The sequence below is a fragment of the Diabrotica virgifera genome, chromosome 7, assembly GCF_917563875.1.
Source record: "Diabrotica virgifera virgifera chromosome 7, PGI_DIABVI_V3a".
Lineage (NCBI taxonomy): Eukaryota > Metazoa > Arthropoda > Insecta > Coleoptera > Chrysomelidae > Diabrotica > Diabrotica virgifera.
The window spans coordinates 58,066,475-58,088,077 of NC_065449.1; the positions used below are offsets into that span (position 1 = coordinate 58,066,475).

At 32.1% G+C, this 21,603-nt stretch overlaps 1 protein-coding gene and 1 long non-coding RNA gene across 3 annotated transcripts in view; both read right to left on the reverse strand.

The window, feature by feature from the left end:
- Positions 1 to 279: 279 nt before the first annotated feature.
- The window catches only part of LOC114335358 (proline dehydrogenase 1, mitochondrial), a 219,584-nt gene continuing 198,260 nt past the window's right edge, over positions 280 to 21,603 (reverse strand). For both annotated transcript variants that reach the window (XM_050655614.1, XM_050655613.1), the window contains 2 exons: positions 10,242 to 10,454; positions 280 to 7,110 (listed from right to left, as the gene is read on the reverse strand). In XM_050655614.1, coding sequence (XP_050511571.1) covers positions 10,249 to 10,454 — 206 coding nt within the window. In that variant the 3' untranslated portion in view covers positions 280 to 7,110; positions 10,242 to 10,248. The remainder of the gene's footprint in view (positions 7,111 to 10,241; positions 10,455 to 21,603) is intronic.
- On the reverse strand, positions 20,035 to 20,324 carry LOC126887795 (uncharacterized). Its single transcript, XR_007699206.1, has 2 exons — positions 20,161 to 20,324; positions 20,035 to 20,101 (listed from the first exon to the last, which is right to left on the reverse strand). It is a non-coding gene; the product is annotated as an uncharacterized LOC126887795 (long non-coding RNA).

Here is a 21,603-nt window from a genome sequence, read left to right on the forward strand (position 1 = left end):
ATACAAAAATACAAGCCATGTTTTCGAACGTTCCAGAAAAACGGAACCGCCCAATTTTATAAATGCGTGGGCGATCTTTCTCGAGAAATCTTTTCCTCGCTCGTCCGATGAGTCATCCTTCCAGATGTCTGCTTACGTGATGCGCTGTCGAGACGGAACCTGTGATTTACGGTCGGTAATTCGTCACAATACTATCACCGTGTATCACGTTATTATCGTGAATAATACTACCCACATTACTCCAAGATTTTAACACTAAATATAAAAGAAAACAAGACGAAACTTTTATTAAATTTATTTTTTACACACCAAAAGTAAACAACTTAAACGTAATAGACGGTAGGGTTTCAACACTTTTTTAAAAGAAAATCTAAAAATCACAGGCTAATCAAATATCTGTTGTGGGTAATGAGCAAAAGAAAGTTATAAACTACTAATATAAAAATTACAATTGATTTGTAACCACGGTCAAACAGATAACCTTATTAGGGATTCTAAAACGAATAAATACGTTATAAGCTTATTTTAAGATGAACACAATAAAAAACTCCCATATGAGTACTGTTGAAACATACTAAGCAATAATATATATGAAAAACGTTATTTTTCCAATTATTATTAAAAGTATATTTCCGTTTTCCCATTTTCGTCTATAATTAATATAATCTCAGTTTTTAAAAGTATACTGTATTCATATTAAAATTTCAGATAGCTTCTACAATTAATAAAAAATATCCCTACTCTGCACTACCAACTATAGAGCGTTTCATGTTAAGGACGGAACATTGCCATAGATAGGGCTACGTATTTCTTATGGACGATAGAAGCGCGGCGGTGCTGTTTCTATCGCATCGAAAATGAATCTAGTAGCAACACGTGCCTGAGAATTTTGGCAACACTGATCTGCGTAAGCAAAACGGTCCGTTCTTAACGTAAAATAAAGTATAGGTAGTTAAATATGAATCTAGATTACCATGAAAGTCAGGATTTTCATAAAATGTACATCTAGATTAATCACAATAGTTACTTTACTGTACAAAATGTATTTTTTAAAGAACGCTATGAACTTTTAGTCTGCGTGAACTTGATAGGGTATCCTATAATTGTGGTGCCATAAAAGTATTGTTTAATTTAATTAAAAGACCTCATAGACATTTAATTCTAACACAAGTAAAACGAAATCACATGAAATATAATCAAGTGTAAATCACTTAATCGACTGTGGATTTTTTGATATCAGCAGTTTGGTCATTACAGGTATCCTTCAACTTTTTTTGGGTGCCGTTCCATGACATCTCGTAACGCGACAGTTCGTAACCTGACAAACGGTAATGGACAATTCGTAACGCCATCAGTTCGTAACTACATATATTCGTCACGCCAACATTTAAATTTTTTTTGGCAAATTTAGTATGTATTACTTAATTTATACAAAAACTCATTTTGCATACATTTCTATACTAAAAGTAGTGGTAGTTTTTTAAGACCATTATTTCTTTTTAAATATATTTCACACATATTCTTGTTAATATGAATGAATTTTTTTTAATATGTTATCTTGAATGATTACTTTAAAGTAGTAAAACTAAGTCTAAAAAATAACGAAACGAATAAAAACAGTTTAATAATAATGTATTTACTTAATAAAATCATTTTTTTGGTAAAATTGTGGCTTATTTCCCATTAAAAGTAATTTATTATAAAAATGCCACAAGAAAATAGCTTCAGAACAATGTATTTACTATAATAATTAATATAATACTGATGCGGGTTCGTTATAGTTATTAAGGTACCAATGGTATTATAAGGATAATAACGCTTGAGGTCAATGCTGTATATAGCGAGGGCCTTTGGCCCGAGGGATATACGTTGACCGAAAGCGTTATTACCTATAATACCCGTGGTGCCTTCAACGTTTAATGTCCGACTAAATATTCTTTATATGCAAAAAATTTGAATGAATTTTGAATTAATTAGTTTTCAAATAAGTACATTTAGCAGCAATAGTCGTAACGTAATTGTGGTAACCATAGTTTTACTTAGGTTGCTATTTGTCAACTTGACAGTATTTAACTAGTTATTTAAATTTAATACCCTAGGGCGTTATTTTTCAAAATAACGCCATAGGGCATTATATCATACTTAACTGACTTCGAAATCATGTCATTATTTGTCAAATAATATACCAGTCGGACATTAAATTTATAAACACAATTTCAATTGTAACTGAAACAACAGATAGTTTCCACGTTAACAAAAATAAACAGAATAATTTAATTTTGACGTTACGAATTGTCGCGTTACAAAATGTCTTGTCACGAAAATATTAAACTAGGCCTAAAGCAAAATAAACAGTCGGCACTAAAGGTTAAGGTGCGTGTCAAATAAAAGCGCGTAATTAGAGCTTAATTAGGGCATCAGTTTCGGTGTATCCTCCCATTTTGCTAGTGAGTATTCTAGAGAAAATAAAAAAAAAAATGTTTGAAGTCAATAATATCAAAAAAATATATAGGTATTGCACATAATACATATATTTGCCTTCACGTAGTATTTAGTTGACAATTCCATAATTCCTTATAAGCACAATTTTGAACTTTTTAAAACACAGCTGTAGCATTTGAAGTTGTCAAAATTTTCTGTTTTTTAGAGAGTACCATTGTAGAGTACTAAAACCAAGTGAATATTTCAAATGATACTTTATTAAAATTTTAAGGATATATTCCTTCAAACAAATCAGGACAACTTTAAAAGTGAGATTCTGGTTCTTTTTAAAAAAACAAGCGAAGAGTTTGAATGAATTCCCTTATAGGCATGGCTAGTAAATAGTACATGAACATAAGTGCATACACTTAATATTATTTTTTACGTTAGTGACCTACATAAGTGGCTTTTTTGATTTTCTCGTAAATCGTCTACTAGCAAAATTGGAAGATACGCCGAAATGGCTCCGCTTTTGAGTTTTTGAGCTTTTTATTTGACTCATACCTTAACGTTGAATGATGATTATGTTTATTTTACCTATAAATATAACAAAATTCTTCATTTGCATTCCTGAATGATCCGAACATGCCACTAGTTCTTGCTGATTAAATATATTACGTGGAATTTTCAACTTCTTGGTGATTCTGTGTTCCACGTACTTTCTCCATACTAGTAACATCATGGTAATACATGGTATAAGACTCTAAGGGCTTTAATTATATCGATATCAATTATTGCACGTATTTCCAGTTGGAATCGTACATACTGTTCTAATAACAGATTGATGACATCGAAATTATTAGGCTACAGAACAATGATTAGACCCGAAGTAACCTATAGACGGAGAGGCAGCGCTGAAAAATCTCTTTGAATTTACTAAAGCTAAATTTTTCACAGTTGATTACTGTGATTGTGTAGAGAAACATACTGCGGTCGGTCAAGCGAAACGTAGAACAGGGTTTACTGAGAGGGTATCAAAGTTGCTTTCCTACAAAGGTAATTAAATCCATTTACTAAGGCTGAAAATCAGTACACACATTCTAAATTGAATATAAATAAAAGTTATTATAGTCCGTCAGTGCCGGTCGGTCGGCTCCAATGAATGTACAGGGTTATTAACTATATTTTTACCCCCTTGTAAACTGCTTTATTTACAGAATTAGAAACAAATGTAAAATATAAGAGTTATTCGATTTTTTAATTATGATTTTTTGACATATATGTCGTACTAGTGACGTCATCCATCTGGGCGTGATGACGTAATCGACTATTTTTTAAATGAGAATAGGTGTCGTGTGCTAGCTCATTTGAAAGGTTATTCAATTCTCTATACAGTACTATAACATTAAGATCATTATTTATACAGGGTGTCCAACAAAAATTTTTTGAATTATTAAACAATTTAATTAAAAAATTTTTTTTGGACACCCTGTATAATTAATCATATTAATGTTTATATTACTGAATAGGGAATTGAATAACCTTTCAAATGAGCTAGCACTCGACCCTATTCCCATTTAAAAAATAGTCGATTACGTTATCACGCCCAAATGGATGACGTCACTAATACGATATATATCGTCGGCTTACTGCCAAAACCAACCAACTCCATTTTAAAAGTTTTGGGAAATCTACCTTTTAAACTTTAATTTGAAATTGAAAATCGACTGAATTTTAAAAAATTACTTAATAACTGAAAAATATTTTTGTCATACTTTTCAATTATTAAATCATTATTTAAATTCAGACGATTTTTCATTTCAAATTAAAGTTTAAAGGTAGGTTTCTCAAAACTTTTAAAAATGGAGTTGGTTAGTTTTGGCAGTAAGCCGACGATATGTCAAAAAATCATAATTTAAAAATTGAATTTTGTATTTTACATTTTTTCCTAATTCTGTAAATAAAGCAGTTTACAAGAGGGTCAAAATATAGTGAATAACCCTGTACATTCACTGGGGCCGACCGACCGGCTCTGTCCCGCCATGCAGCTGACCGACTATAATAACTTTTATTTATATTTAATTTAGAATGTGTGTACTGATTTTCAGCCTTAGTAAATGGATTTAATTACCTTCGTAGGAAAGCAACTTTGATACCCTCTCAGTAACCCCTGTTCTACGTTTCGCTTGACCGACCGCAGTATGTTTCTCTACACTCTACACAATCACAGTAATCAACTGTGAAAAATCTAGCTTTAGTAAATTCAAAGAGATTTTTCAGCGCTGCCTCTTGGACTACTATGGTTGTGAAAATTGGTTAATATCAAAAAAAGATAAAGGTCAACTCCGGACACTCGAGAGAAAGATACTGAGAAAAGTATATGGCCCGATAAAAGAGGAATACGGCACATGGAGAATCAGGAAAGACGACGAGGTTAATGAATTGAATGAAGGGTATATTGTTAGATTTGTGAAAAGTCAACGACTGTCATGGCTGGGACATGTCCAGAGACAAGAGGATGCAAAAACAACAAAAAAAAAAATAATAAAAAAATATTGCAATGGAACCCGATAGGAAAGCGAAAAAAAGGAAGGCCCAGGACGAGATGGTTGGATGACTTGGAAGATGATCTGAAAACCATAAATATAAGACAATGGAGGAGAAGGGCACAAGAGAGATCTGACTGGAAAGACATAGCCAGACAAGCAAAGACCCATCCAGGATTATTATGTCAAAAGAAGAATTATGTCGACATCATGAACGCGTACTTTTAATATATCTACTCTATTTTAATTTATTACGTTTGATTAGTCACAGTTGATTATATTACCTTTGCGAGCAAACTAATAATCTTAATCATTAAAGTATCACTAATAACCAAAATAAAAAAATGGATATTACACAAAAAATGAACTTTAATTGAAATTCACACATGAAATATACTATATTGGTCACAACCACAACGCAACAATGTCTTATGTTAGACTTAAATAGTTGTTAATATTCGTACCAGTAAACATAATATGTGTCATGTTCTAAAATTTAAACAGTTAAACATATAGATTTATAACTAATAACACGCGAGGGATATAAAAAATAATAACTTCGTAACAATTAATAAATTAGACAAGAAATACTTATTTAATACTGTGAGGAACTTAACGAATCTACTTTTTACTTTTTCCTAATTTTGACGTTAGCCCAGTCGGAATAACATTTGACCTTGCATGCCGAGCTGCCCCAAATTTTATATTTCTAATATTTAGGGGAGGTCAATAGTAATGTAAATTTAAAATCTCTACTGAATTCCGCCGTTGCGTTAGCCGCCATCTTGATTTTAAACGAGAACCGTTTTGCTCAATATCTCCGCCATTTTCAACTTTTCGACAAAAAGTGTAGGAACTGAAATGATTGAAAATGTGATTTTCTATATTATTATATTATAATTTTTTTCGTGCGGTCGATATTTTCCCAGTTATGAGGGAAAATAGTGACAGATAAAGCATAATTATTCAATTATCTCGTGTATTATTAATATTAAAACAAAAATGTACCTACACAAAAATGAAGAGAATTGAATTTTATACAATTTAGACCTCTTTAATTTTTTGCTGAAATCAATATTTATTGTAGTACGTATGCGGTAAAAGCGCGAGCGTAAGATCTGATTGGTTTTAAAGTTGAAAATGGCGAAGATATTGACCAAAAATGGTTCTCGTTTGAAATCAAAATAAGAGCTAACGCAACGGCGGTATTCAGTCGAGATTTTAAATTTACACTACTATTGGCCTCCCCTAAAGATTAGAAAAATCAAATTTGGGACAGCTCGGCATGCAAGGTTAGGTCAGTTATTCGTCTAACCCGACTGGACTACACGTATAGTGGCATGTAAAAGGTTTAATAATTTACTTTTGCTTTTTTTCATACCTTGTTGGTACCTCTTTAAGTCCTGTTACTGGAAACCAAATCAAATTTTAACTTTAAGAAGTAATTAACAGTAATGTTACCAACACGCATCTATACTGAAATGTGTTTTTTGCATTAGTCAAAATAAAAAAATACCTACTTCACAACGGTAAATATACATGTAAACAAATAATTAACGCAGTTAAAAACATGTGCGACGTTTAAGTCCTTTCTCTGTAATAATTATCAGTAAACACAAAAATCACAATCCTAAAAAATATGTTAACAATAAGATATAAACTAAAATTATTTTTATTTCTATAACTATAAATTCGATTTAGAAATAAAAATCAGCAAATCAACAAACGAGGTTCGCTTCAATATGCAATCATAAGATACCCTAAAAACAGATCATTTATCAATGATCTGTTTTAGTAAAATGTTTTGATTTGAATTCATGACTTAAAACATTCCTTCGTTATATATTTTAAGGCAATGACATTTCAAAATATTATCAAACACAGTCTTTTCTTTCCGTTATCAGACAGTATTAAAAATGACCTTTATTTGCTTTATATTTACATGTTTGTAAAAATATAGGGACTGCTTATTTTATGTATATTTAGGCCAATTGATGTTAAATTTTTGGAATTTGTCACGCAGATTTTTCTGTAACGACGTTAGTTTTATTTGTCTGCCAACTAGTTATCTACAAAACGGGTAGGTAAGTCGCAAAACTAGGTAAAACCTGCACAGTGGTTTTATGGTTGCTGTGTTTGAGATCTGGAAGAAAAAAAAAAAACAAAATTAATACAAACACATTAAAGAAAACGATACGAAACTACTGTACAGGAACAGAGAATAACTAATGGGTGATGGACTTCTTCAGCGACTGTCCGAACAAAGTATACCGGGTGGTGAATTGGAAAACAGGCCACAGGAAACTCAATGTAAAATTCTAAACTGTTGAATTCCTGCTTCCCTAATTATTATACATCAAAAGACATTAGAAACTATTTGTAGAGGATTGAAATCTGTATTGAAAACAACTGTTAAAATTGTTCTACAAATTAAACATATTCCAAAATTTTGTAAAAATGTAATACATTTTTCAGTTTCTCAGCCCAAAATTAGGCCACACACAGTGCAATAATGTGTCACAATGAAGGCATTATTTTCACGTTTTTGAACTGTCAATATTTTTATTTTATCATTTATTGTTTAAAAACAATAAAGTTGATAAGATACCCTCAGTTACGGAGAAAGTATTAATAAAGATTTTTTATTCAGTCAATGGTGTGAGTACTGTCAGTTAAATAGTAACTTGTGGCCTAACTTTTACACACATACCTACTATGGCAAATGTATCATATTTTTCAAAATTTTGGAATGCATTTAAATCGTAGAACAATAATTTTATTTTTTGATTTTAATACAGATTTCAATTCTCGACAAATATTCTCTCATGACTTTTGATGTAAAATAATTACGGAAGCATGTCAACAGTTTAGAATTTTACATTGAGTTTCCTATGGCCCGTTTTACGGTTCACCACCCGGTATGTATATGTACAAGCCTACGCCGATGATGTAGTTTTACTGATTGAGGGGCTCATTGAGGAATGGTGCCGAGGGTAGTCACTTGGGGTTAAACCTGAGAAGACTGCTGTAGTTCCGTTTACTCGGAGAAGGGTCATCGGATTTACTAGAGAGCTTAGCTTCTATAAGTGTTTCCAAAACCATATGGTACCGATTCACTAGACCTGTACAAGATGCTAGAGGGTACCGGACTTCTGTAATGGGTATTCTCTCTCCTCTCTACCAACCAATTTTCAAGATATTGTTACAATTCTTTATAAGCACTTTATTCAATACTGCAATACTTATACTGTTACTTCTTAACCTGCCAACTTTTCTTCAGGACGGTGTACAGGAGCCTGCATATTGAGTCTGGCCTTGGCTGATCTAACATTTTGAAGCTTCAAACTTGTACAAGAAAATTCGTAGACTTTTTCCTATTTTTCTTTCAAATTTTCAATGTACCTATTTTACTTAGCAGGGCCGGTAATCTTCCGAATATAAGATTGAGGAAGCTATTCCTCTTCCGGTGGATCATCATCGATGGAGAATAACCGGTTGTTTCATGTTCGGAACTTCTACATGCTAACAGGAATAGAGGAATTAAAGTATCCCAATCTTTTTGATTATCAGCGACAAACATAAACAATGCCGAAAGGTATTGACAAACAATTTTATTACACAGGGTGTTTCATTAATAATTGTCCATATAGTAACTGGAGAAACCTTAGCACAAAATACGAAAATTTAACCTAAAACACTTAAACAAAATGTGGTTCCTTACTGAGTTACAGGGTGTTTTATCTAAACATTTAAAAATTATTTTTGCTCAGCATTTTAAAACTATACGACGTATCCTTTTCATACTTGGCAGAAAGTGCGACTACTATACACCCTACTAAATTATGATAAACAAACGTTTCTAGCTACTACCAGAGGCGTAGACAGGGGATAGTGAATGGTTACCCTTCTCAAATTCTACGCCACTGGAGGAATAATTACTATTTTAGTGCCATTTTTAGATTCTCCAATACTTTCCACGTAAATAATATACTCTTCATTGGTAATAAAGTCATTAGTTGTCGAGATATTTGAAGTTAAATATGAAATACCACAGTTTTTTGATTAATTTATGATAATATGATTCATATGATTAAAATTTAAAAATTATTTGTACCCAGTACTTTAAAACTATTTGGCGTATCCTTATCATACTTGGCAGACAGTGTAGGTACTGTACACCCTACTAAATTGAGATAAATAAACGTTTCTAGCTACTACCAGAGGCGTACGACAGGGGATAGTGAATGGTTGACCCTTCTTAAATTCTACGCCACTGACGAAATTGTTATTTTAGTGTAATTTTTTGATTTTTCAATACTTTTTATGTAAATAATATACTCTTCATTCGTAACGATAACATGATTAGCTTTCGAGATATTTGAAATTAAAAATGAAGGGACACAATACATTAATCAAAATAACCGTGTCGTTTCATTTTTAACTTCAAAGAGCTCGAAAACTAATGACTTTATCGTTACGAATGAAGAGTATAGTATTTTCATAGACAGTATTGGAGAATCCAAAAATTGAACTAAAATAGCAATTCCGCCAGTGGCGTAGAATTTAGAAAGGATCAACCATTCACTTTCCTCCGTCGTACGCCTCTTGTAATAGCCAGAAACGTTTGTTTAACATAATTTAGTAGTTTGTACAGTACCTATACTTCCTGCCAAGTATGTAAAGGATACGTCGAATAGTTTTAAAATGCTGAGCAAAAATAGTTTTTAAATTTTTAGATAAAACACCCTTACTCAGTAAGGAACCACATTTTATTTTAAGTGTTTTAGGTTAAATCTTCGTATTTTGTGCTAAGATTTCTCCAGTTACTATATGGAAAATTATTAATGAAACAACCTGTATATTTCGACCATTCCGTCTGATTTCAGATGGAGAGACGTGGTGTGAGTTTTTTAATATCCAAGATTTTCACTAATTCTTGCCATAATTCTGATTAATCTCGTCCTTGATCAGAATGTAACCCTAAAGGAACTACATGTCTTATAAGACGAGTATTATGAATGCATCTGCTACTGCAGTTGCTTCTTGATTAGGAAGAGGTACAATTTCAGACCGTTTTGAAAAATAATCCATTGCGACCATTAGTACTTTTTTCCTTTTTGTGTCATCGGAAGTGGACCGAGAATATCCACTGCAAATCATTTAAAAGGCTCCCCGGAAAGATATTGTGCCATTTTATTACGACTTCTTGATCTAGGACATTTTGCCCTATTTATATTAAGAAATATTACGATTATTAATAAAATAAAAGATTACCTAGTGTTTATACGGGAACATAATTTCCTTTAGGTGTATACCATAATTGACCTCTAGATAAGCGCCTGAAAATTTCGCTTGCAAGTAATTTCTTTTCTTTCTTAATTTTCTTTAATACTCCTTTATTTTCGTGAGCTCTTCGAGATAAATACGGTAATACTTCTTTTACAGGTCCATAGGGGATGTATTTATAAGATGAATATCCAGATTGACCTAAAAATATAATAATAAAAAAATCGCCTGGTAAAAATTTTTACCTCATTCAAATGCAAGTTGTCGAAGACAATGTTTAAAAGCAAATTTAATAAGAACGAAGTGCAAGAACCGGTTGTAACATACATGGTATATGGCATTAAGCATTCATCCCAATCAGTTTATCTTCAAAAGAGTTGTGTCTATTTTACACCCTTAGAAATAATGGTTAAAACTACGAACCCAACCAATTCATACAAAAAAAGCCAATGATGAACTGCAAGAAGTTGAGTTCATATTAACTGAATAGTGAATATTTTTCAGTTTAAGTTTTTTTGTTTTAAATAATTTGTTTGTTTATTTGTCTTCATTTGTTTCTTTTGAAAGACATGTTCTTCATTTCCACCGACATATTCGTGGACTTCAAAGCCGCATACGACTTAGTTAACAGAGGTAAACTTATACTTGCTATGGTAGAATTTCAAATATCGCTTCATCTTGTCCAATTAACTGAACTTACACTTACAGGAGCAGAGAGCATGGTAAAAATACAAAACGATTTCTCAAGACCTTTCCATTGCAAAAATGGACTAAGAGGGTGATGGACTATCGTGTCTCTTATTTAACCTGACATTAGAAAAAATAATTCGAGAGTCTCATATTAATACGAATGGTACTATCTTTAACAAATCAGTACAACTTGTCGGATACGTAGATGACATACACATCATACTAGTACTTAGGTAGATCCACAGAATCTCCGACTGAAGCATTTCGGTCGTTAAGGTTGATCTGAACCCCCCAAAAAAAAATTTGAAGTTCAAAAATTTTGAAAAAATTTGAGAAGGTGTATGTGATTACTAGAAGTATTTTGACAAATTTTGAGCGAACTTCATGTTTTCGTTTTCGAAAAAACTCAAAAATACTCTTTTTTTACAAGTATAAAGCGGGAAAACCAAACATACAATTTTGTTAATTTTCTTACAGCATAAAGATATAATCCTAAGAAATACTTATGAATTTTTTGAAAATTTTTGATCTTACAGTTTTGACATAATAGGAAAAAATAATATGTTTTGGCTTATAATAAAGCTACCGGCAAGAAATCGGACAAAATTTTAATAACAACATATATAAAACTGTAAGAGTGGAAAATATTTGCAATAAAATGTTGAATATTTTTTTCTAAACATATGAAAAATCTCGTTAAACAAGAATTATATCTTGAATTGCCGCTGTGAATTTGTGCCGCCATGAAGTGACTCCATCTACAACATCGGTAATATTTATGTTCGATAGATAGCAGTACCTTCTGCTAGAATCGCGTCAAACAGAACTTTATCCTAGCAGCGTTGCCATATCAATTACTTTGTACAACAAAACGTGTTATTGTATTATAGTTAGTAGGTAATATAATACAGATATTCTCCTTTTCATGAACATTTTTCAGTGCGTCACAAATTATAGAAAAAAAGGTAAGTCCGTGATAATATACATTTATGACATTTATTCTAACGTGACATTTTAGTTAAATCTGACAGTTGTCAAATTTTATTTTCAATTTGGAATAAAACCAAATCAATTGTGTCTATTGCATTTATAAAATGGTATTTTCTTTCATTTGTATAGTCTTATAAATTGTACAGATTATATTGATAATATTATTATTTTATTTAATAAATAATTCTTTTTTGATTATGGCGCCATCTATCGACAACTAGAATAATCACCGAACTAGAATAATTACCGAAGTATTCCCAGACGTGCCTTTTTTTCTGTCACATACAATTTAATGCGTTAGAGAGAAATCGAAAAACTGTGACGCACTGAAAGATGATCATGAGAAAAAGAATATATATACTACTGTAACGTCTATTTATAACGCATCAACGTGACCTTCTGAAATTAATTTAACTACTTTTCTTGAAATATTGTCAGTCCCCTTGGCCGTATTAGATTTTGATATATTTAGGGCCGGTACTTTTTGTCTCGATTAAACCCGAGTTGGCTTTTTAATGTTTTTAAGTAACATAAAGTTGTCTTTTTTATTTGTATTTTTTCATGTATCTCTGAAGCTTTGTATTTGACTATATTTTGCATTGGAGCATAAATAGTCTACTTTTGTCAAATAGTTTTTCTAATAACTACCATCCATGGTGTTTCTCTTTTGTCGCACTTATGTTTATTAAGGATTTTAATTGAAATCATTATTTTATCTTTAAAATTTTCATTGTTCATTACTTTTTGCATTTGTGGTGAGCTAAATTTAAAGGAAACCAATTGGACGATATTTAAATAGATATGGAGTAAGAGTACCTAAATAAATAACCACTTTTGAAATTAATTCAGGATAGGTTAAAAAATATTTTCACCTTCATATTAAAAATAAAAAAAGGATCAATATAAAAGAAATAATAACAATCAATTTTAAAAATCTTACATCTATATTGATTTCTTCTATGTACAAAAACAACAGAAATAAATAAATATTAGCGAAGACAAAAGAAAAAATGTGTTGACACTTAATAATATGTTAAATAAACGTATTGATTAGTCTGATGCAAGTAGAACTAGAACTGTTATATGGAGCTAATCTGGATCGGTATAAATTAGATGAGAAAGAAAAAAATCTAATAAACGCAGTTTCTTTGAGAGAAGAAAGAGAAAGAGTATAGAATATTAGAAAATGAAAACGGCGCGGCAGAATAATCATCGATAAAGAAGTAAAAAAGGAAACGCGATAACGATATCTGGAACAATTGTTTTATCTGATAAGACACGAAGAAAAGCCAGAAATTGCTATCAAAACTGTTTCTTTTAGTGTAACCTTTCTGATGTTTTTGTGTCCAGCATGCCTACTACGATACGGTCTCGGATCAATTCCTCCTTCAGTTGCCCATAATTACAATGTTCTGCTAAGGTATGTAGGCTAGTAATAAATAAGTCAATGGTTTCACCTGGTTTTTGTACTGTAGAATTGAATTTGAAACGTTCATATATAATATTACGTCTAGGGATAAAATATTTGTCAAAAACATTTAGAACTTCCTCGTAAGTATCTGGAATTTTTTGAAATTGTATCAAAATATCTTCGGATTCTTCTCCCATAAGGTACACTAGGATATCTATTTTTTGTTTTTCTGTCTTTTGGAGCTGCCCTGATACCGACATGTAGCGTTCCAGCCTCTTCCTCCATGCAGGCCAAATTGCTGGGGCCAAAAAATTGAATTTATCCGGAGGGTTAACATTCAATGGTGCTGGACTTACTATACCTTGAGTATTTGCATCAGGAGTAGTATTAGTAGACATTTTCAGTGTTACTTTATGTCGGGTATGATTTCAACCACAATTGACCACAATGCAGAATATTTTCTTGCCCCTTAACGTTGCTTTGCTACTCTTGGCATGTGCTAGTGGTTAATGGGTAATATAGTTTTATACTTAAAATATACGTGCTGCACTCAACACCGCTGCCACCATGTTTAGTTGGGTTCTTTAATAATGACTATTAAGTACTCTTGATTAAGATATCTTTATTTAGTTTGATCATCTTACATCGCTTGTCCCGGTACCGGTTCCCCGGATCAGACCTAACCTAACTTAATCCTAATCCTTGTTCACCTATATGACATCTATATAGGCAACCAAAGATACACTAACAGAACAAAAACAAAAAATATAGTAAAGCAATGTGGATTGTTTGTGTGCTTGGAAAAAGGTTATCGGTATTCAGCCCGAGAATATACACCTCTAGAGACAGCCAAATCCATAAAAACATGTAGCTTGTTAAGTGAATGTCCCTAAAGAAAACAATAACTTCTTCTTTAGCCTGTTTGCATCCACTCCTGGACAAAGGCCTCCCATGAGTTTTCCACTCTTCTCTGTTTTGTGCTCTTTGGTACCAGTTTCTCCCCACTTTTGCTTTGAAGTCATCTAACCATCGTTTTTGTGGTCTTCCTCTGCTACTACTATGCTCGCGTGGTCTCCAATGTACAATGTTCTCGTCCACCTTTCGTTGTTTTGCCGTGCCACGTGTCCTATCCAGTTCCATTTCATTTGCGCAATTCTTCCAGTTACATATTCCACCTTCGTCCTGTTTCGTACGTCCCATTTCAAATATGTTCTCTCAGAGATACTCCTAACATAGCTCGTTCGATGGCCCTCTGTGTTCTTAATCTATTGGCTGATAACCCTGTAAGTGTCACGGTATCCACTCCATCAGTCATAACTGGTAGAATACAACTGTTGAATACCCTTTTTTCTAGGTTTATTGGTATCTTTTTGTTTTTCAACACATCACTGAGTCTTGCAACTGCTGCCCAAGTAATTCGGATTCTTCTAGTTATCTCTGCCGTTTGATTCTGTTTGCCTAGCTTGATCGTGTGACTCTTCGACACTTTCGATCTGACTTCCATCTAAGTCGATTCTGATATTTTGATTTGTCATCACTTTTGTTTTATTTAAATTTATTTTTAAACCGCTTTTCTTCTCAGATTCCTGTTTAAGCATCTTTAGTATGTAGATTAGTTCTTCTGTATTGTTGCTTATGAGCACTATGTCATCGGCAAATCTTAGATGACTTAAAAATTTAAGTGACAATTTAACTTTTTCTTCTAAGACATAAGGCATCTTCTAATTCAATAGTAAATAATTCTATATTCTATATCTGGAATCAATCCTTGCGTTATTCATTCCGTCTAATACGGCCCAGAGTTCTATGGAATCGAATGCCCTATTGTAATCAACAAATGCTGAATGAAGAGGGTTATTGTATTCGTTACACTTTTCGAGAAATGTCCTTATTGTCTGTAGGAGTAGGTGTTCTACGGTACTATAACCTTTGCGATATCACGCTTGTTCAACAGGCTGGTAACTATCGAATTTATCTGATAGTCTGTTGGTCATTATTGTGGTAAGCAGTTTGTACGGATGTGGTAACAGACTTATTGGTCTGTAATTTTCGAGTTTGTGTTTGCCTCCTTTATTTTGTAGTAGAAGTAGCTGCGCATTTTGCCAAGTGGTTGGAATAGCAATATCAAAGAGGCACTTCTTCATTAGGATTTTAACTGCTTCCAAGGTAGTTTGACCTCCATCTCTAATCATCTCTTTTGTTATTCCGTCGTCTCTATATTTTCCATTTTTCATTTGATTTAAGGCATTTATAACTTCCTCGTTAGTAATAAACCATACCATAATAATAACTTTAGTAATAAACTATACCATTTATACTACAGCCAACGATCAAATGTGTAATTTGGAGAAGTGTCAGAACAAATGGAGAAAAGGAGAGGGGCCAGGCAAGGTTACATACTGTCGCCGTTATTGTTTAGTTCTTATTCTGAAGAAATCACACAAGAAGCTTTGGTAAACGAGACAGTCGGCATAAAAGTAAATGGAAATTTAATTAATAACATTAGGTATACCGACGATACAGTCATAATATCAGACAACTTGGAAGACTTAGAAAGAATAATGAACAAAATATTAAGATATATGTAATGGAGAATACGGACTCTCCCTTAACCTCAAAAAACCAAAATTTATGAAAAATAGCAAGAACAACAATATAAATGAAATATTAACGGTAGGCGGCCAGCAGTCTGAGAGAGTAAAAAAATATACTTACTTGGGAACGATAATCACAGAAAATAACGATTAGACTGCAGAAATAAGAGAGAGAATTGAAAAAGCACGTGCCAACTTCGTGAAAATGAAAAAGATTTTATGCAGCAAAGATCTGATATTGGCCCTCAAAATAAGGCTAATTAAATGTTATGTACACAGTGTGCTTTACTATGGAACTGAATCATGGACATTAAATCGAAATGCAATAAATCGACGGTTCTCTTAGCAAGACAGAGACGAACTAGTTTTGGTGTTAGTGAAATAGTTTTCAGTATCTTTTCTGTTAAGTCATTTTTAATATCTTTATTATAACCTTTTTTGTCTTATTCTGAGGTATCTCATGAAACTGATTACGCAAAAAGATCTCATGGGAATATTTTTCTCAAGAAACGCGAGGTTTTCGCCTTGCTTAAACATATTTTGCGGAATTTAAAATCAAAATCCTGTTATTACATCTACAGATGCATATAAAATATGATACATCCATGGCCGTCGTCCACATGTTTACAAAAAACATATTGTTTCCATAATCTATAAGCGCTAAAACAAATTTAGCAATTTCCCTATTCTACTTTGCAAAATTCATATAGTATCACAACACTTGATTATACATTTGAGGCATTCGCACTGTCCGTCAACGTGTTAAAAGGTTTATGTGTATAAACAAAATTTGTGCAATGTAATACACTTTTAGATGATTTGTCGACAGTGAATGGAAGAGGTCGTAAAATTTTATTACCATCTTTCAGTGTCAGTGTGAGATAAGATGAATTCCTTACTAACTGGAATATTTAGTTACGGAGAAACATAATATGTAATTAGTCTATGTTGTGAGGCCGCTCCCGTCTAAAAAAATTCTGATTTGGTTTCTTTGCGGATTCCTATTCAAAAATGTCCCCTTTAAATAAATCAGAAGAGTGCCAGCGAAATTTTTGGGCAAAAATTGTTAAAAAAAATGTTTCTAAACAAATTCACAAGATTACCATTTTTTGTCCAGGAAAATATTTTTTCTTGTTTTTTTGGTCATTCTAAGCAAGAAAAATATCTTGTCATTTTTTTCAAAAGTTGATAATTTTCGAGTTAGAGGTGAACTAAAATATGAAAAATGCGAAGATAGACATTTTCGAGGCGTAAAAACTCATATTTAAATTATTATATTTAAGGTTGGCAAGTCCTTAAAGTGAAGTTTAAACATTCATTTTTGAAATTCTGAGTAGTAATCGGGTCTAACTTCAATTTAGACCGTTGTTTTTTAATTGTTAATTATGCGAGTCGATCCGATTTTAATGCCAATGCAGCAGGGTCTATTTCAACAATCTCCTATTTTGCACTGTAACTCTTTAGGTTTTTTGGCTTCTTCTAAACAAAAAAGATATCTTCTCATTTTTCTGAGAAGTTAACAGTTTTCGAGTTACAAGGGATTTAAAATCTGAAGATTGCGAGAATACACGTCGCTTGCTGAGAACATTAGTGACGTAACTTCAAAAACGTAGTTTGTAGCGCCTTAACTGTATCATGTATGGATATTGCACGTAGAATATAATATGTTTTAATGTAATACCGCCACATGTTGCGAGTGCTAGGGGTATTTTACAGAAACGTTTGCACAATATTCCGAAGTATGGGAGAGTTGTAGAAGGAAGTAATAGGACAAACAATTTATGTTTTTATTTAACTATAAACAAATTAAGGAGAAGAGCATGCAAAATATTTTTATTAATACCCTTAATATTGGAGATCGATTTATTCGAACAAGTTGGGCTAAGTCAAAAGAGTATAACATCGTTCAGAAAGATAATAGAGGAAATCATCAAAACGCACAACTATAAACGAGAAACTTAAGGAAACCGTAAGAAAACACATAAATAGCTTTGAGCGCGTAGAGTCTCACTATTTAAGAGCTCAAACTCGTAGAGAATTCCTTGATGGATCATTAACCTTAGCTTAGATGTATAGATACTACAAAGAGTAACGAGAAGAAAAGCAGTTGCCATCTGTCAAAAGATGTACATATGAAACATTTTTTAACACAGAATGTAATATTTCTTTTTTTAAACCGACGAAAGATCATTGCGCAACTTATGAGGTGTATAAACAATGCAATCAAGAAGAAAAATAAAAAGGCCAAGAACAATACACACGTCACATTCGTAGTAAAGAAAGAAGCCGAGAAGAAAAAGCAAAAAATATTACAAATCCTACATAAAAAATAATAAACTCATAGTAGCTTGCTTCGATTTGCAAGCAGTATTACCTACACATTGCGGAGATATTTCTACATTTTTTTATAAGTCCTGTCTCAATTGCTTTAATTTTACGATTTTCGAAGTAGCATCGCAAACAGTTCCTGCTGTTTTTGGCACGAGGCCATTGCTATGCGAGGAGCAAATTAAATTGCAACATGCCTCTCTAGCTATCTATCTACTTTACCTGCAGGAAAAGATATTATTTTTTATTCCGACAACTGCGTTGGCAAGAATAAGAATAAGGCGGTTTTGGTGGTACTTATGTACTTATATGCAGTTACGCATGCTGAAATAAATAACATTACTCACAAATTTTTTACTGTTTGTCATACCCAAAATGAGGGTGATTCGATGCATGCAGTAATCGAGAAAGCAAAAACACAGTTTAACTCAATTCATGTCAGTGGCCACCTCTAATAAGTGCTGCAAAAAGAAAAACGGTAGGCCCTATAAAGGGAATGAAATGGACGCTGAAGACTTTTTGACTCCAAGTACCTTTCAAAAATTTTTGGGCAAAAATTCACCAAAAATTCGGATAACGAGAAAGTAATATGGAATAATATAGAAATTCTTAAAGTAGAAAAGTGTTTTCCTACAAAATTTTTTTACAAAGTTAACTTTGACTATACAACCTATAAAACTATTGACCTTTCTACTCGTCATTTTTCTGATAATAATAATATTTTAGAGCAATATAACTCAAAACCAGCCTACGAAAAGCCTCCTACTGTAGGAGAGAAAACAAAAGAGCATTTACTGGAATTATGCAAAAAAAAATCTTATTGCAAATGTACATCAATCATTTTATTTCAATTTGTTGAGTTAATTTCACTTTGTTGTGATTTATAATATACAATAATTATAATTATTAGATAAATTTATCTAGTAAACTACCATTTATAGCTTTGTCTGGTTTTTCATTGTTAATCTGTATAATCGTAGCAGTTATGGTTGATGAGTTATTTAAAAATATAATGCAATACCGCCATATCTTACAAATATTTATAATGGTTAAATATTGCTTGTTTTTCAAAAAAGATATCCATTCGTGTGCTATTGAATTACTAATATTCTAATATTCAATTACTTGTCTTAAAATGTCTATTTTGTAGAAGAAGAAAACCGCAGTTGTATCGGTATTGAATGGGATGTGCGATATATTAAGATAAATGAGCTTTTAAGCTTCGAAAATGCGTATTTTCGCATTTTTCAGATTTTAAATCGCCCCTAACTCGAAAACTATCAACTTTTGAGAAAAATGACAAGACACCTTTCTTTCCAATTTCTGGCCAAAAATTTCGCCCTCAGATTTCCTTCCGCAAAGAAACCGAAACATAATTTTCTTTCAGACGGGAGCGGCCTCACAACATGGACTAAATGTTTCTTGCTATTAACATTGTTATTAGGCGTTGATAAAATTACTGTTTAAACAATTTGGCATCATAGCCAATTGAGCCGATGGGTGTAACGATAAAAAAGTGTTCAGGTTTCTACATATTACTGAGTCATCATGTAGAAATCTACAATTAAGTTGAAAATGTTACCACAATGGCATGCTACAGTAGAGCCATCTCTAGGATCAGAAACAAATTAATTGAGGGTTCATATCAACCTTAAGAGCATCTGCACAGAGAATGGGACTAGATATAAATAGAAAAAGACTGTTTGACTTGTACACACTTCTATATAAATCTAAACGGGAACTGGTGTATGTTTTCAAAAGACTGATAGTGTGTAAATAAATTTATTAAATCAGCTAAGTACTTTCAGCATATTAATGCCATCATCAGAGCTATCCTATAAAAAGACTAAGTTGAAAAATCTTATTCATAAAAAATTTATAAAGTGAAACTTACGTCTTATAGGTGTAAAAACCTCAAAAGAAGAGAAAACTTCGAACAAACACATTCTATAGTTTAAAAATCAACCCAGGGATATAACCAGTGGTTAGGGTAAAAACCCTTAAATGTTTAAAAAATCACATTTAATGTGTTTTTATAAAATGGCTACCATTATTACAAACAACAGCTGTTACTGACAATATTCAAAAACGACAGGCTGCTGACGGAAACAATAGTTCCTAGCGACATCTGTGTTATTAAAATTTTTGAAAATGACTAAGTTGTCATATGTAGGTTACTAATTGGTATGAAGTTAAAGTTAATATGAAAAACTAAAGTTAAATTTAAATGACAATTGTTAAGTTTAAAGTAAAGTTAAATGTGAAAATAATCAAATTATCACAAAGTATTATTAATTATTAAAAAACCCAAACAACCAGTCAGTTCTGACCAAATATAGAAGTGAGATAGATGAAAACCAAGGTAGATGAAATCCTTGTAGATAGGTAGATGATAGATGAAATCCTTGGTTTTCATCTATCTCACTTCTATATTTGGTCAGAACTGACTGGTTGTTTGGGTTTTTTAATAATTAATAATACTTTGTGATAATTTGATTATTTTCACATTTAACTTTACTTTAAACTTAACAATTGTCATTTAAATTTAACTTTAGTTTTTCATATTAACTTTAACTTCATACCAATTAGTAACCTACATATGACAACTTAGTCATTTTCAAAAATTTTAATAACACAGATGTCGCTAGGAACTATTGTTTCCGTCAGCAGCCTGTCGTTTTTGAATATTGTCAGTAACAGCTGTTGTTTGTAATAATGGTAGCCATTTTATAAAAACACAATACATGTGATTTTTTAAACATTTAAGGGTTTTTACCCTAACCAGTGGTTATATCCCTGGGTTGATTTTTAAACTATATAATGTGTTTGTTCGAAGTTTTCTCTTCTTTTGAGGTTTTTACACCTATAAGACGTAAGTTTCACTTTATAATTTTTTATGAATAAGATTTTTCAACTTAGTCTTTTTATAGGATAGCTCTGATGATGGCATTAATATGCTGAAAGTACTTAGCTGATTTAATAAATTTATTTACACACTATCAGTCTTTTGAAAACATACACCAGTTCCCGTTTAGATCTAAATATAAATGTTCAAAAGACCAAATCAACCCGACACCTACAATAATAATAATTGATGACTTAGAACTGGAAGGTGTCGACACCTTCATATACTTAGGCTCACTGCTAACTAAAGATAACAATGTCAGTGAAGAAATTAAAAGAAGAATAGTGCTCGCCAATAAGTGTTACTATGGCTTATTAAGAAGACAGATGGGCTCAAAAATACCTAGAAAAATTAAATTGACCGTCTACAAAACACTAATAAGACCAGTGCTAACATATGGTTCAGAAACTTGGTCACTTACACAGAATGACC